Source organism: Fonsecaea erecta, assembly GCF_001651985.1.
Source record: "Fonsecaea erecta strain CBS 125763 chromosome Unknown Scaff9, whole genome shotgun sequence".
NCBI classification, from domain to species: domain Eukaryota; kingdom Fungi; phylum Ascomycota; class Eurotiomycetes; order Chaetothyriales; family Herpotrichiellaceae; genus Fonsecaea; species Fonsecaea erecta.
In genome coordinates, this window is record NW_017387252.1 from 472,288 (window position 1) to 489,314 (window position 17,027).

The 17,027-nt window shown below is 53.3% G+C and overlaps 6 protein-coding genes across 6 annotated transcripts; 2 read left to right on the top strand and 4 right to left on the bottom strand.

Moving 5' to 3' along the window:
• Nucleotides 1–217: 217 nt before the first annotated feature.
• AYL99_09401 (hypothetical protein) lies at nucleotides 218–1,616 on the bottom strand (the record flags this gene model as incomplete). Its single annotated transcript, XM_018840908.1, has 5 exons — nucleotides 218–340; nucleotides 499–880; nucleotides 939–1,035; nucleotides 1,093–1,199; nucleotides 1,249–1,616. 5 exons carry the CDS (start codon nucleotides 1,614–1,616, stop codon nucleotides 218–220), a joined length of 1,077 nt encoding a protein of 358 aa, XP_018689589.1.
• A 915-nt stretch (nucleotides 1,617–2,531) lies between these two features.
• On the top strand, nucleotides 2,532–5,942 carry AYL99_09402 (hypothetical protein; the record flags this gene model as incomplete). Its single annotated transcript, XM_018840909.1, has 1 exon — nucleotides 2,532–5,942. One exon carries the CDS (start codon nucleotides 2,532–2,534, stop codon nucleotides 5,940–5,942), a length of 3,411 nt encoding a protein of 1,136 aa, XP_018689590.1.
• A 376-nt stretch (nucleotides 5,943–6,318) lies between these two features.
• Nucleotides 6,319–6,932, bottom strand: AYL99_09403 (hypothetical protein; the record flags this gene model as incomplete). The annotated part of the gene is made up of 3 exons (XM_018840910.1): nucleotides 6,319–6,455; nucleotides 6,587–6,757; nucleotides 6,818–6,932. 3 exons carry the CDS (start codon nucleotides 6,930–6,932, stop codon nucleotides 6,319–6,321), a joined length of 423 nt encoding a protein of 140 aa, XP_018689591.1.
• A 4,383-nt stretch (nucleotides 6,933–11,315) lies between these two features.
• AYL99_09404 (hypothetical protein) lies at nucleotides 11,316–12,683 on the top strand (the record flags this gene model as incomplete). The annotated part of the gene is made up of 1 exon (XM_018840911.1): nucleotides 11,316–12,683. One exon carries the CDS (start codon nucleotides 11,316–11,318, stop codon nucleotides 12,681–12,683), a length of 1,368 nt encoding a protein of 455 aa, XP_018689592.1.
• Nucleotides 12,684–13,463: 780 nt separating this feature from the next.
• AYL99_09405 (hypothetical protein) lies at nucleotides 13,464–14,375 on the bottom strand (the record flags this gene model as incomplete). Its single annotated transcript, XM_018840912.1, has 1 exon — nucleotides 13,464–14,375. The coding sequence occupies one exon, from the start codon at nucleotides 14,373–14,375 to the stop codon at nucleotides 13,464–13,466; it is 912 nt and encodes a 303-aa protein (XP_018689593.1).
• Nucleotides 14,376–15,123: 748 nt separating this feature from the next.
• AYL99_09406 (hypothetical protein) lies at nucleotides 15,124–16,580 on the bottom strand (the record flags this gene model as incomplete). The annotated part of the gene is made up of 3 exons (XM_018840913.1): nucleotides 15,124–15,917; nucleotides 15,974–16,411; nucleotides 16,460–16,580. 3 exons carry the CDS (start codon nucleotides 16,578–16,580, stop codon nucleotides 15,124–15,126), a joined length of 1,353 nt encoding a protein of 450 aa, XP_018689594.1.
• Nucleotides 16,581–17,027: the final 447 nt, after the last annotated feature.

Sequence of the window (17,027 nt, forward strand, 5' to 3'; positions counted from 1 at the left end):
AGGACCCCCCCTATCATCTATTTGCCCCTAACAAGACTATCTAGCGACAGAATAGGGAGCAGTGTGGGAACCAAGCAGTTTAGGTCCCTATTTATCGATTTGTCTACTCCAATTCACACCGACTCGAGACTGTGAGTACTTTCTGGGACGGTTAGGGGCCACTTGGCACCGATATTCGCCCGGGAGTAGGAAGTGGTTCCTAGTTACCTCAAGCCCTTCAGACCTTTGGCAAGCCAAGGGCCTCTCTCCTTCCCGTAGAGGCGGGATCCAGATAAGGCTTCTCCCCAACACCCGAGGCACGTACACCGACTCTGACTCCGTCGACCAAGTGAGTGTCAGGCTAGATGGAGGAATTCTGTTAGCGACATGCTCGTTCTGTATTGAGTTTGGATGTTGTGATGAGAAAATTCAGGTGCTGGGCAAGGCTGAGGCTAAAAGGGGCCAGCCAAGCTGAAGCGCACCGACCGGGATCTCAGAACAAGGGCGGTGACAACATACCGTGGCGGCATGCAAAGTGCATGCATTGCTCCAGATGGCACAGGCCTGCTTCGTCCAATGCATTCTCGCCACACAATCGTGATTGCGTGTGATAAGCCTGAGGACGTAGTCGCGAATGATCTGGTCCTCATAGTTATAGACATCGTTGATCCGTGTCACATGTAATCCGACCCCCGCAAAAAGAGACTTCCACCCTGTGACTGGGTGTGTGCGGATAACGGGGTGCACAGGGGCGAATTTGTCGCCGACATTCAAGGGTGAGCCGCGGGGGGACCTCAGTTCGTAGCCACCTGCATCAGCTGCGGATTTGAAGACTGGTTGCGCACAGGTGGCAGTCAGGGTCTCGAGGAACGCGGCGAAAGGTGGAGAGAGGCGGTCGTAGCTGGGTAGGAAATGATGTTAGCGGAAGCTGTGAGGAGCAGAAGGAGGGTTGGCCATACAGTTCATATCCAGAAACCCAGAGCGTATCTCCACCGGATGGCGGCGTATCTTGCATGCGCAAGAAGCTGAAATCCGCCGGACATTCCTCGAAGAGACCTTTGATAAATCACGGTCAGCCCAGTATATCGCGGTCGGTTACGGTGGAGAACGAACAATCACTGTGCCATTCCCGGCTCAGGTCTTTGGGCTCGCCCGTGCTGTTTGGCCGATTTTTCATCGTCGCATATAGTTTCTTCATGGCTTCCGAGTTGATGACATAGCTATTCCTTGTCAGCACTCTGGCGACATTGATCTGGGAGGTCTTCTCACATGTTCTCGTCTGTTGTCCCATCTGCCATGGGAATGTTGTTGGGGTCATTGTAAAGAGGATGGACATGCAAGCCGTGGTCCTCAGGTCTGCCCGTCAACTTGCCCAAGAGGTACGTGATCTTCTTCTGCTCTTCAACAGTCAAATCATCTTGAGGCGCGCGAAAGAAAACAACGCCACGTTCGCAGATGGTGATGGCGAGATCCCGAAGCTGATCTTCCGAGTTCGGGGCATTGAGCATGTCCTTGAGTTTAGCCTTGGTATATTCACGCCCGATGATTGGTGTCACGTCGACATATTCGAGGTGGTCGATGGACCCGGAGTTCTTCAGCGGGGCGCGCCGTAACTTCATATGTGATATAGAACCCATCGTTTTCCTGACTGTATGCGTGACTATGTGTTCTGCTGTACCGTAAAATGATTTCCTGGTCTCAAAGTACTCAAAGAAGGGCGGACTGCGGCGACGTTGAGAAACGAGCTCTCCAAACATGCTCCCTACCCTCAATATCAATCAACGATCAGCAACGTGGGGCTACACAGGCCATGTCTCTGGCATGAACCGTATGCGGAGTCTTCCACCAACATTGATGTGGGGAAGGGCGTTAACTGTCAGATTGGAGCAAGAGCCTTCCCCATGGGGCTTGTTGACGGTGCTCCATCTGCCGAAAATCTGAGGCACGAAGGGGAAATGTTGGCTTGCGTTTCCGGTTGCGCCTCTGTCCGCAGAGGACTCGGCTAGCCACGCTGAGCATGCTCAATGAGGAACGTAGAACACATGACAATGGCCACGGTTGGTGAGGGAGGAGCAATTAGCCAGGAAGTCGAGAGGAACCGCGCTGGATGTGACGGCCACTTTCCGATTGAGGCCTGGCAGCAAAATACAACTGCCGAGATATCTGTGACTGGCTCGTTCACTCACATTGCGACTTGGCTTGCGGCTGATCCTCATGCTAGCTCTAGCAGTGCCTGACCAGCATTTCGTGGCAGAGAGTGTCGTTGGAGAAGATGTACGGGGAGAGGACGGAGAGCCACAGAATGTGGGATTCTCCATGGCGCTGACATTGCGAGAAGTGAGAGCAGAGCGTGGGTGGCGTGTCATGTGACATCGCGTCATCATCCAGCGCGCACGGCACGTGGGTGGCACGTCTCACTGCTGGCTGCTGTCTCCTCCCACCCTTGCTCAGTGGCCGCGACCATCCTTTGGTTCCTGGCTGATTGTCTCCAAAGGTGAAGTCGATGGTCTCCCGGGGGTGTTCCCGAGCCTCTCGGCCTTTCATGGTCCAAAATGGTCTTCACGGATACTGAAGACGACGATTTGGATGCCCCGCGCATCAGGCGAGAAGGTCCACATCGTACCGAAACCATCGCAGAGGAGGTAAACAAGAGCTTAGGTGAGAGGACTGAAGCCAGTCTAAGCATGGCCGACGAGGACGAGACCACAGACTGCATAACAGGGTACGACGATCAAAAAAACCCGAAGCGACCTCGATTTGAGCGAGCACTAGCCACACAAAATCCTTACGATTCCGCCGATGAAGAGCTTGATCGACTGGAGCAGGAATGGACGGAAGTTGGAGAAGAGAAGGCCAAGAACAAGACATCAAGGACCAGAAAAAGCAGAGGATTGACTGCTAAAATCGTCGACGCCGTTGACAATGAAATCGCTCCTCGCCCGAGGTCTACGAAGGCGACAGGTACAACTGGAGTCGGCAGAAAAGGGCCCAGCAAGAAGCGCCGGAGGACAAGAGAGCACGGCGATTCCGACTCGGAGGAGGAGCTCATGGAATGGACCATGCCAGACTACGTCAGGAACCGAAGAGCAAAATTTGACGAACGCGCAAAGCAATTGCGAGAAGGCGGTTTGGCTCTCCCACCCATATACGACGATGTGGATTTCTCGGACAACGAGAAGCTGAGGGAATTGAGGGAGCGGCCGGATTTTCCCCTATCAACTGCATCCAGGGAATACAAGGATATCGAACTGCATTATTCGCTTGGTCTCATCCCCGCCCCAATTGCACAGTTTTTGCGAGAATATCAGGTTAAGGGCGTGGCATTCATGCATGAACTTTTCGTGTACCAGAAAGGCGGAATCCTGGGTGACGATATGGGGTTGGGCAAGACGGTACAGGTGATTGCATTCTTGACGGTGGCTTACGGCAAGACCGGGGACGAACGCGATCAGAAAAGGATGAGAAAGATGCGCAGAGCGAAGCGGTGGTACCCAAGAACTCTCATTATCTGCCCCGGCACACTCATGGAGAATTGGAAAGATGAATTTCGCCGTTGGGGTTGGTGGCATGTTGATCTTTACCACGGGGGCGCTTCACAGAGACATGATGTACTCTTGCAAGCTCAGGCGGGCATGTTGGAAGTCATGATCACGACATACCACACCTATCGAGCCAATAAAGAGGAAATCAACATGATCCAGTGGGACTGTGTTGTTGCCGACGAATGCCATATCATCAAAGAAAGAAGATCTGACACCACCAAAGCCATGACTGAAATCAATGCCCTCTGCCGCATCGGTCTCACGGGAACCGCAATTCAGAACAAGTACGAAGAACTATGGACTCTCCTCAATTGGACCAATCCTGGCAGACTTGGGCCGGTCTCGACGTGGAAAAAATCTATTTGTATACCGCTTAAGTTGGGCCAAAGCCACGACGCTTCACAGTATCAATTGGCGAGAGCCAGGAAGACAGCGAAGATGCTTGTCCAGAACCTGCTTCCGCAATTCTTCCTTCGACGGACAAAAGCCCTTATCAAAGACCAACTGCCGAAGAAATCAGATCGGGTGGTATTCTGCCCTCTCACAGCGACTCAGGCACAAGCATATGAAAGCTTCCTCGAGAGTGACATCGTGCAATACATCAAGACAAACGGTGATCCGTGCATGTGTGGAGCGCAGAAGAAGGCTGGATGGTGCTGCCAGATGAAACTCAGTGATGGCAGCCCCTGGCAGAGTTGGGTATTCCCTGCAATCGCAACCCTGCGAAATCTGTCGAATCATCTAGCCATTCTTATCCCACAAGGGTCGGATCCAGCGGACAAACAGGCGAAGGATCTTGAGATGCTCCAGATTGCAATGCCGGACGAATGGAGACAGATTTACCAAACACGGGACAGCATCATGCATACTGGCAACCCCGAGTATTGCGGCAAATGGCGAATACTGAAAAAACTTCTTACGTTTTGGTATGAACAAGGTGGCAACAAAGTACTGATCTTCTCGCACAGCGTCCGCTTGCTCAGAATGTTACAGAACTTGTTCATCAGTACAAAATTCAACGTCAACTATCTCGACGGGAGCATGCAATATGATAATCGGTACGCAGCTGTCAAAGAATTCAACACTGACCCAACACAATTTGTCTTCCTCATCAGTACTCGAGCAGGAGGTGTTGGGCTGAATATCACATCCGCAAACAAAGTCGTCATCGTCGACCCGAATTGGAATCCCAGCTATGACTTACAAGCACAAGATAGAGCTTACAGAATTGGTCAGACGAGGGATGTGGAAGTCTTTCGTCTGGTCAGTCAAGGAACTCTCGAAGAGATCGTCTACGCCCGCCAGATCTACAAGCAGCAGCAAGCAAACATTGGTTACAACGCCACATCTGAGCGACGGTACTTTCAGGGCGTGCAGGACAGCAAAGACCAGAAAGGCGAGATCTTTGGAATGAAGAATCTTTTCGCCTATCAGAACGAGAACCAGGTTCTGCGCGATATTGTGAACAAGACCAATATTGCGGAGTCAAAGGCCGACGTCCGGGTCGCCAACTTGGAGCTTGAAGAGCATGAACTCGAAGACGTCAACGCCGATGAAGACGGAATCAAGAATGAAGAGGGTGTGGCGCCTCGAATGAAAACCGATCCAGATTCGGAAGACGCAGCAATGTCCCAACTCGCAGCTGAAATCGTCGGAGAGGAAGGTCGATCGTCTTGCTCACGCTCCAAAACGCCCTTTGGCTCAGCGAAACCGGGCGTCAAGAAACATGATCCGGTCCAAGCTATCCTCTCCTCTGTCGGTGTGTCATATACGCACGAGAACAGCGAAGTAATTGGATCCTCCAAAGTCGAAGCGTTGTTGTCCAAGCGAGCGGAAGAAGCCGCAGCCAAGAATATCCACTGGGATACCCAAGAGCAACAAGCGAAAGTTTTCATGGATGACGCGTCGTCGCCACCGCAACGCCGCAATGAAGACGTGTACGACTTCGCCTACGACAATCCCTACCTCGAAGACAACCACGATGGTACCCTCACGCCCGATGGCAGCAGTGTGCGATACAAATACCGCCCACCCCAGACCGTCCGGAAACGACAGTTCTGCAGCATGGCTAGGTGGGCCGGCTACGGAGACGATGTGGTGTCTTTCGCGTTGGTGGTGGAAAACTGGACCCAGGCAGAACGAAGAGAGTGTCTTGACCGTTTCTATCGCTATCGGCGAGATGTACTTCGCGGATTTGTAAAGTCGGGGAGCTCAAGCGAGGGTGTGAAGAAGGAAGGGGTTAAGGAGGAACATGAGGAGTTCAAGGTCAAAGAAGAGGACGCGAATGGGAATGTTCAAGCTGACCCAGACACCACGGAACACGTGTCGAGGGTCAAGATGGCCACGGTCGTGAAGAACGAACACGATCCAGGCCTCATGGACGTCCAGGCGGCAAGCGAGGATGAAGATGACGAGCTTTGATGTTCGCTCTTGGAAATGGGTACACAGGACCTTCCTCATGAAGAAGACCACGATGTGACGGCTCACGATGTTGATGACTTTGTAATACCCTAAATTATCCCTTCTGGTGGACTGGACCATATTTGATGGAGATGCCTCTAGATGTGCCTCTTAGGGAGCGCCGAACCACACGGATTCTCGAATCTTGCGTTTGAAAAATTGGGAGGACGTGATGTTCAACACATGATTGTCTCCTAAAAGTGGGTGCCTTTGCCCATTGCTGGGTGCTGTTCATCACCCTGTTCCCTGCCCGACCGACCGCCCGCCACTCCTAATTCGCGATATCTTTCACATGCTTCGCGCCCACAGTCTCGCCAGAGGGTCCTTTTTCAAGTCGTTACATCTCCATCGAGACCGGGACCTGCTGGGCGCCCGGGATGGGTTCGTCCCAGACCCAGCGGTCCCGGGTGTAGAGCTCGACGGCCGGTTTCGGCGGCGATGTCGCGAACTCGTCGAACAGCGTGATGCGCACCACTATAACACCACCCGGCCAAGGCAGGAGAAAATACGTCAGTTCATCTGTTTGAAACTATTGCTGGGCCCCCCATTTCCGAGTGAAATGGCCGTGGGCGAAGAGGACAGCGAATGTCTGTATATATACTCACGAGCCACGCCGGGGATAGCCTCCTTAGCCAATCCATATATCGGGCTGCCGCAGACCGCGCAAAAATGACGGTCGACGGTACGCCCACTGTCGGTGTCCTTGTCGGCGTAGTGCATGATGGGGCCTGCGAAGGTGACCTTTTCCAGCGGGACAGGCATGATGAAACAGCCCCCTCGGTCAGGATCAGTCCTCTCCGCGCCCGTGTCTGCTGTGCTAGGGGCCGATAACATACCTGCACCGCTAGACTTTTTGCAGTTTCGACAGTGGCATGTGATTCCGTTGAGTTTGCCGTCATGAACGATGTCGGCTTCGACGGTGACAGCGCCACAGTTGCAGGATCCGTGCATTGTGAAAAGACCTCGGTGCGAATGGAGTTCCAAGGGGTTTCTGCTCTTTGACCATCGTGATCCATGGGGAAACCCTGTGGTTTATATGTAGATATGTGAGCGGCATGACAAAGGGTGGGGAGCATTGTTCGAGAACGGGTATACGGGCGTAATCGAATAGTCTCTCGTAGTCTCTGTGGGATCTCCAGTCCTTTCGATCAATCGACCGTCTCACATATTCGTCTTGATGGTATTCGCGGCCTCCATCAGGTCTCTGGTGCAGTGCAAAACGTTTTGCCTATAGCTTATATCCAGGCCCGCAGCAGGTAGGCATACGCACGTAGGAAAAGTGGGCTAAGCATGTTAGCAGCACACAGTGTACCGCTGTGATGGGTCTCATACTTGTAGCATGATACGCGTGGTAATATGTATGCCGAACGGTATAGGGTATGTCTGACTGAGCCGATTGATGTACGCCAGCTGGCGTAACACCGCTAGACGACGAGTAGATACGTCGATACTCAATCAAGCATTCTCCTTTCCATAAAGCCCTGTGGTCTGACAAGACTAGTCGTGAGCAGCCTCCCTCCCGGGGTCTCTGGTACGAGTAAGATGGGAACTGGAAGATCATCATGACTTACGTCGTCCAAAGCCAATCTGTTCAGAGATCGATTCCTCTTCCAGGGGCATGGTGGCTAGGCCCAACACGATCATGGGAAACGGCCATGCTGGTGACACAGAAAACGAGACTTACCAATGTGGATACTTGTGTCACCCCCTCACGATTGAGTGTTCACCTGCTGATCTGGTCCGACGGCGTGTTTGATTCCAAACGGAGTAACGGGCCAGGCCTCATCTTATCTGGCACTTGGGACTTCCATCTGTGGGGAGATGAAACCAGCAAGCAAGTACGTCTGTGTTTAGGAAGAGTCTGACACGATGACACAGCCCTAGAAGTTCACCGGGGGTGCGAAATGTTGTTCCTGGCTGACTCTTTCCACCAGATCCAAAGTTCGCCTAGATTGAGAACAAGCAATGACAAGGTGGTGTGGAGGTGTTTCCAGATCGAGAAATCTTGTAGCGTTCCCTGAATACGAGGAGGTACCAAAAGGGTGTTCAACACTCCATTGCACAAGAGGCAACCAGATTGGCTGAAATATCATACACGGAAAGCAGACTCAACATCAGCAATCGTGGGCCAAAATCCAGCGAAGGCATCCTGGAGGCTCGACTCTATCTTGAACCGGTTAGTCGCCTGGTTCAAACCTTTGTCAACGGAAACAATGGGACTGGAAGTATCCGACAAAAAGATGCTGGGGCAGTTGGAAAAAGCTCGTCAACAATTCCTGCCGCACAATGGTTGTGTGCAAGCAGGATCTTATAGCTGATATACCTCAGCAGCCAGACTTAAAGTACAGAGACAAAGCCGCATGCAAGTCTCCCGTTGTGGCGGTTTCCACGGCCGTTTGACAGACGCAAACAGTTTGGCTGCTTGGTCAACACATTTGCGCCATATAAGAGGGAAGTGTAGGTGCATGGGGTGCATGAGCAAGCTGATCTTCGTTCGTTGATGTTTTCCTCACCAGTACTTTCAAGAAAAGTAACATCAGTCGCCCCTTTCGAGCAAAGTCATCACAGCAATATCTTACGCCAGGGGCGCAGACGACAATTCGTTCTATAGTCCACGAAGATTCAGCCAGCAAGATGGGCGACAATGGCAGCGCCAAAATATGGATACCGATGACGGTTGTTGGCTGTATTATCATCTTTCTTGTTGTGGTCTGCTGCCCATTGTGCCGCGGTGACGACTATATCGAACGACAGCCTAGAGGAAGAACACCATCACGCCATTTGCCGACAGGCTTACCTTGGGAAGAGATCACCACGACCAGCTCGTTTCCAACTCGACCTCGACCAGTATTTCTGGGGCCACGCAGCGGACGACGTGGTTTGAGTCCATTGTGGGGGGACAGACCGCCAAGGTACTATCCTGGAGTCAACATCGTCGAAAGAGAGCCAATCTTCGTGCGCAGGTGATCAGCTGGAAGAAGACTCGGAGAGAAAGGGTCTAGAACTGTGTCGACAAGGACGTTTTGGCAGTGTAGTCACAGGCAGGGAGGGATTTGTGTTCGCATAGCTGTGGACGGAAATTGTGAGTCAAGGCACATACGACAAGACAAAAGTTGTCAATCTCTCGGGAAGGTCCGGGAAAGGAGACGGTAACGAGAGGGGGACGGTTGAAAACGTCGTTGTTGATGATGATGATGATGAGGATGGTTGCTTGTTGAATTCGATGGTGTTGGAGGTTGGAAGTTGGAGGAGTTTCGCGGGTGACTGCGCTAAGCAATTGAATTGTTCACACCAGAACTCCTCGCTGCCAGTCCACAATTCACCACCCAAGCCTACAATTCTCTGTGTCCACTGCTCGTACGTATGTATGCCTTCCAAGTCGAAGCTGCTGCTCAACAGACCACAAACAGACAAGCACTGCTAAGCCCTGCCGGCCGGAATTGATTGACCCAGATTCGCAACCGACAACGCCGAGCATGTCACCTAGATTTGTTCCACAAGTCCTCATCGAGTCTCTCACCTCACCTCCTCAGAATGACACACGCGTTTTGCTAGTTCAGAAACAACTCCCAGTACCCTGCACAGCTGCGGTATTGCCTCTTTCGCCGGACAAATCGACTAGAATCTCCATAAGAGGCTCAGCAATCGAGGGACTGGATGGACATTTCGAAGCATGCGTCATCTGTCGTGCCAGAGGACTTGACCTTAGCAGGAGGCTATCTCTAGTCTGGTTTGTCGGCTGACCTTGAACCATTCACGGAATACAGTCCAGTATCTCCTTGACCGGTTCTGCCCAAAAAGCCTCGATGCAGCCAACCTGTCAGCCTAACCAAGCCCCTACTGACAGTCCCCGGTGGATACACCAGGCTGGTGGGCTGTTCTCGATCCCCTTAGCCAAATGATCCCATTGCCTGATAAGATCGTCCAACGCAGAGAAAACGTTGCTATTGGGACTCCCCCCCCCCCCAGTCAGCCAACTTCTTGAGTGCTTGACGAGGAGGCTGCTACTAGACTGAAAACGGAATCAGCCGTTTCATGCATTGAAGTTTACTGGTCGCTATACTCTAGCTGCCCTCGCCTTGTCAATGAGAGGAGGAGAAAGACACAAGCAGGGCGCATCCAGGGCCCATTTTGACATGGTGTGGTGCCTAGGACTCTGTGACAGTTCTTTGCCTGGCAGGCCTCAACTGGCACTTGTCTAGCATCAATCTCTACTGTAAGCAGAGTATCTTCGCGGCGTGATTGACAGCCTCGGCCAGGTGAATCCACAACATTGCACAGGCACTGCTTGCAGACATTGTGCCTATGACTGCACAGCCTTAAAATCCTCGTTGAGAATTCTCCTTCTTTCCTCTTTGCTAGCCGTTCCTATCTCTCACGGTATAAACAGATGTCCGTTCAGCCACGAGGCAATAGTGGTGGCTGTGAAGTGACTGCGCCTTGGTTGGCCTCGACACTACGACACAATTTCTGCCTATCAACAGCCTTGTGAGCGCCTTTCCAAAACATTGGGTCCTGGCGTATGACTGTCCCAGGGGCAATGGTCAGCCTCACGAGAGTCGAGCTTGAAGATCTGCTTGTTCAGCCATTCGAACAGCCAAGCTATCCAGGATGGGCGGAGGAGCACACAGCGAGTTGGTGTACGGTGCACCTACTTTACCATACGGAGAAATTGAAGATCAATACAACAATCCCGCCTCAAAGTCACCACTAACTGGAGTGGCCATTTCCAACTTGATACATGACGACAATACGCCAAAAGTGTTAGATCGAGTCAAAGCGATAGATGCCTGGATGGAGACTTTCTTGGGAGGCGGGCAGTCGGCGAATACCTTCTCTCTGGACAGCGAGCTTCCACTTGCCTGTCATTTGGACGACTCTAAGCGTTACATTAATCCAATCACAGGTCAATGGGTGACATCTGACTGGCCTGATAAGCAAAGTCCGTTTTGCTGCATACCCAATATCTCTTCTGCTTCGCATGGAAGCCAGCTCTCTGGAGTGGAGGAAACTTATAGATCATTAGACGGTTTTTCCGGGTATTCAGCTAAACATCACAGCCTCGACAGATCACCGCCATCAGCACAAACGGGCTACCCGCCCGATACAAGAACAAGAACAGCTGAGAGCACGTCGCTCGGCTCAACCAGTGCTGAACCTCCCCTGAGTCGGACTGGCGCTACCGAGGATCCAGGACAATCATCACTGAACGGGAAAGGTATTGACCGTCCGGTGAAATGCTTTGAGAAGGAACCGGGATTGATAAGATGGAATCGATCTTTGGACAATCGCAATGTTGTCTCAAAGGGTGAACACCATACCGGGCTGACGCTGATGTCTGAGGTACGGCGGGCTCGTCACTTAGAGGGCGAACAGCAGAATGAGTACGAGCAGGGTCGCAAGCATGCCATGGACCTCACCGAGGACATCCGCAAAGATCGTCCCGAGCCTCTTGAGGGGATAAGACCAATGCAGGCGGCTGAAGACGACACCGACTTCCCCAACCAGGAAGAGATGGAGGCCATGTTCGAATCTGTCCGCAGGCTGCGGGACAAATTGGACTTGGAAGCCGACTCAGTGGTCCGCCAAAAGACGGCACGACAAATTACGGCGCAAGAAGAAAGAAAAGAAACATCGAACATGCAGGCAGAGGACGAACGCCGGCTCGAGGAGGATTTCCTGCTCGCTCGCGCTCTATCCGAGATTGAGAACGAGATGGAAGTAGCGTTAGAATGGAACACCTCTCAACTTCCAACCAGACCACGACGCCGTTGCCGAGAACCCAATCCGTTCCGGTGGTTCAAAAGGGCATTGAGACTTGCGGTCAACCATTTGCCGGCTCCGAGCTCTGATAGGACTGGACACGCAAGCAGAACTCCAGGAAAAGAAATGTCGCCAGCTGCGGACCTGGGCACCCTCTCAACGAGTTTGAATATGGCAAGAAACCTGCAAAGGACGTGGAGACAAGAAACTCACAAGCATGAAGGCGTCACACGTCATGCTCAAGAAGAAGCCGGCTCCAGGGAACGACGAACACGTCGAGGAGTGGAGCGTCACCGTCGTGAGGGAGGAAAGCCAATTCAGGCAGAGCAAATGGGACAAGAGGAGCCACGGAGGACGCGCCTGGCCAGCACGGCCAAGTGTAGCGCCTGTATCGAGCTTCTCCCAACACACCAAATGTGTCGATTGGAGTGCGAGCACTACTACTGTCGGCCATGTCTGGAGACAGCCATCCAGACGGCAGTCAAGGAGAAGAGGGCCTTTCGATGCTGCAGCAAGCAGGCCGAGCCCGATGTTGTTGGCCGGTGGCTGCCCGCACGAATGTACAACGCCTACACCGCCGTAGTCGAGGAACTGTCCACACCCGACCCGACATACTGCCACAGCTGGCTGTGCTCGGCCTTCATACCCACGGCACACTACGTCGGCGATACAGCCCGGTGCCCGCGCTGCTCGAGCGTGACCTGTCGGCTGTGCAAGCAGAAGGCGCACGGCCGCGTCGTCTGCGAGCAGGACGCCGCGGGCCAGGCGCTGCTGGGCCTGAGCGAGACCCGGAAGTGGATGCGCTGCCCGCACTGCAAGACCATGGTCGAGCGCTACTCGGGCTGTCTCCATATGACCTGTCGGTGCGGCACCCAGTTTTGCTACAACTGCGGGAGGTATCGGTGGCTGTGTCGAGGGTCGAGATGTATGCGACGGTGATGAGGTCGATACACCACCATTCCTAGGGCTGTGTAGGTATGTATGTATGTATAGATATCTATATACATACACATTTCCATGGACAGTTCGCCGTCTGCGCGTCTGCGGGGAGATTGAGCTGCATGAGGTAGAGAGAGACTGAATGAATGCTTTGAAGGAACTGCTTGGGTTGATAACAGTATGTTGTTACTGTAGGTAGGTCGGTAGGTAGGTCGGTAGGTAGGTCGGTAGATGGGTCTGTAATAAATAGGTGGAAGGGGCAGTTGTTGTGATATACGAGGGCAGGAGAATGAATAAATATGTTTATCCGAGACACAAGAAGAGCCATATATCCATTCAATCAAGTATACATGTAGAACGTCCACGGGGCACCAAGTCACAAACAGCCACGTGTGTTTTTCGGCATGTGTATATTTATTACCCTTGACACGGGACCGATATATGCACACACGTAGCTCCACTGCCGCCGCGCTCTACGTCAAGGAACTGCGAATACTGGACGGAACGAAAGGACATTGCTGTTATTGATTGCATTTTGCTGGCTTGTTGTCCCTTTAATGGGCTCTGATCTGACGCTGTTCAAGCCCCAGTTCTTCTCTCTGTTCTCTTCTTACATCCATCCTCCTCCGCTGACTTGCATACTTTCTTTTCTTCCACGAGGCGCTGCTGATCCATGATCGACAGCAGGGCGGCCACCTGTTCCGTAGATATCTCCCGTGGTCACCACTCGCCCCCCGCTGCATCTTTCGCTGTGCTGTCTCCTACTATTTATTGTCTTCTCTACCGTCCCGCCCACCCCTCAGGGACCAGGATCGCGCCGACCTCCTCGACCCCGCGCTCCATGACCAGCAGGTTATACGCGGCGGCGGCGTTGGGCGTGTCCATGACGTCGACCTTGATGCCCAGCTCCTCGGACAGGTAGCGCCGCGTGTCGCGCGAGAGCATCCACAGCCTCCGTCCCGTGCCCAGGAGCAGGAGGTCGGGTTTGGGGTAGAGCAGCGCGAGCAGGCCGAGCGTCGAGGGCGGGAAATTCAGTAGCCCCCGCGCGTCGAGGAAGGCCGTGAAGCCTTGGGAATGATCGCCGGCTCCGCCTCTACCTGCCGTGCTTGGGCTTGGACTTGTCTTGCTTGTCGGAGTATCAGTGGTACTACTATTCGTATACAGCCACGGCTGCCACACGAACGCCTCGCCGGCAACGAGCATGATGCCCTTCCCCCCGGAGGTGTGCACGCCGTTGTTCAAGTGGAAGCCGTCGCCGGTGCAGGCGTCGATCGAGGTGGCGGGTTCCTCGACACCCGCGCTGGCCAGGATGTCCATCTTGGCGAAGTCGGTCTGCGTGGGTTCCTTGGACACGGGCCCGCGGTCGTGGTTTCTCGGTGCGCGTGGATTGATCTGTCGTTGGGGGCGGGCGCGGCTGGTGGAGGAGGAAGTGCTTGGGTTAGATGTGGACGAGGCCGAGGAGGAGGATGATGGTGCCTGACGACTCGTCGAGAGGGCTCGCGCCGCGTGTCTCGTCGAGGAAGAGGATTGTGGGACGGAGCTGCATGTTTGACCTCGTGTGAAGCCGATGGCTAGGGGATGTTGCTGCGCTCGTCGAGAGGATGGGTTCGTTGGGCGGAGGAGAGGGAGTCCCGGTGATGCGGTGGTTGCGCGACGCAACGCACGGAGGAGATCTGTCGACGGAGCTCGCATCGTCTTTTCCCCCTTTCCCTGAACTCTTTTATGTAGGGAGACACGGTCGAGTTTAAGCACTGGAGTGGAGGAAGAGCTTCTCGCTGTTCCAGTGGTATTTCAACGCCGCCGTGGTGACGATGGGTATACTAACACGGCCAACAGCAATGGAGTTGGGCGCCAGCGGGGAGGGGCTGAGTATGTTGTGACCAAGGACGGTACTTAGGACGAGGCAGGAGGCATCATCACCATCATCAGGCGTTCATCGACACATAGACTCGTGGCTGTCGTCGTGCGCCATTGGAGTAAGGAGAGACAAAAAGTCATGACAGTCAATAATAATTAATGCGTCCGCAGTTGGGTTCATGACTTCATCGGAGCTACAGCTACAGCCAATCAAACGTACCAGCATTTGCCATTGCATATTGCATGTAGAGGACTTTTTGTTCTCATATGTACCTCGTATTTGCAGATTGGCCTCATATATCACAATGATATGTTCGCGTCCATCTGCCCCATCATCACATAGCCTCCCTTGTTGTTATGCCCAGCAGAAAGCGACAGAACTCAAAACCACTCATATTGATTTGTCTTCGATGCCTCAAACAATGCACCGACCAGCCTACATGCCTTGGACAATAGTTGTAATGTCACACCGCCATGCACAAAAAGAACAAGCATTAAATCAGACATGCCCGACTTCGACCTTCTTGCTTCACATGCTTCGTCGTTTTTTAAATTATCAAATATGTGGTCCAAATTCGCAAACTTACAACACACACAATCCAACAACAGCAACGACAACAGCAAACAGACTTCCCCTGAGCACGGTTTCACTCTTGCCGCCAATCTGGCCTGCACCGTTGGAAGAGTCGCCTCCATCACCTTGGACAAATCCTGTCGACGCAGCTCCGGTGGCGCTGGCACTGTTGCTACCCGAGCCAGAATCATCACCGCTTCCACTCCCATCGTTGCCTGTGGTGTTGTCGCCACGGCCGCCGTTGCTGCCAGTACCGACACCAGAAAGGCCGGGAATAGTGGCCGGTTGACTGGTATTGGACGAACCGCTGGCGCTGGCGGTGTTGCTGCCGGCTGACATGTTGGTGCCGGTACCAAGGAACGATTTAAGCACGGTGTTATCGTTGGTCACTTCGACGGTGTTGTTGGTCATAGCCGGGTCCGTGAAGATGTAAGACTTGCTGCCTTGCACATTGGCGCCTGCAGGTGGATCGTAGCACTGGACGGACACCGAGTCGAACTGGGCGTAGTAATAGCCGTTGGTCATGTACGGCGAGTTCCATTGCACCAGACCACCAGCCCATTCGATGGTGCCTTCACCGTTGGACGGGAGACCACCCGGCCACAATGACAGCTGCACTTGGCACGGCGTTTGGGGATAGTAATATCGGTTTGCTGTTGCATTCCAGGTATCTTCACGGTTCAGGGTACGGACTGCGTTGCCATCAATCGACCAGGTAATGCTGTCGGGTTGCCAGTCGATTTCATAGTCGTGAAAGTTCGCATGTACGTCCGAGAGGCCGGTAGTATTGCCACCGTTGGTGTCTAGAGTTTCGATTAGTATATTCCTTCGTACTCCCAATCGACACCACGTTACTTACAGACAGGAACACCCTGCGAGTAGAAGTTTGTTTGGGCACTGGTCAACTGGGTACCAACAAACTCGAAATCAATTTCGTCCTTGGAGTTACCGAGCAGGATGAATGCAGTGACGACACCGGCACCGGCAGAGGTGGCAAACCTGGCGTTTACCTTGCCATACCACACGGAGCGTGTGCTCGCCAGCAGTGTCCCCACCGTTCCTTCAGCCATGGTCAGGAGCACCGAGTTGTTATATTCCAAGGGACTGCCGGAAGACACCCAGTCGGCCTGCGTGGCATCTCCGAGGTACTTAGTGTTGGGCACGACACCGTCAAGGTTACTGAAGTCATAGGTTTTCGATTGACAGACGGGCGCGGGAACGCAAGAATCGAGACTGAATGAATTGACGGGATCACATCCCCCGAGACAGTAGGCGCCAACACCACATTGACCATATTCTGTCGGTCGTCAGCGTCTTGACTTTTAGAGCGGATCAATGAACATACGCGAACAGCATGGGGTATCTGAAGGACATTGAACACCACCACCACAAGTGGTCTGAGCAAAGACCGCCGGTGCCAACGCGGCAGCCACAAAAACGAGCGAATACAAGACTCGGCCCGCCATTGCGTGTTTTGTTTTTATTCTTCTTCGGGTTTAAAAGGTCGGTCGGTTGGAGGCGTATGCAGTCGTCAATGAAAGGGCGACGGCAGCAACACCATACAACGGGTATACGAACGAATGACCCCGGAGCGCGGTGCAAAGAGAGATTCGACCGTGGAAAATCGAGTGTCACAACAGGCCGGGGATGCTTCTGGTCGTACAAAGAGAACGAGATCAATAAGATTCGTCAGATGTTGCTGAGCGAGCGAGCGAGAGATGGAATCCGCCGTGGGAAATTGGGGGTCGAAATCGAACAAAGAAAGGGCCAACAACGAGCAGCTCCCGCCAGCAGCAGATGACCTGCTGGACGCGTTGGGTGCCGAAGGGCAATGAACGAAGTTAGCGAGAGTGAAGTGTGCGCTCTGGAAAAGGAAGAGGCCAACGAAGGAGGTATTACAACTGATGATGCTG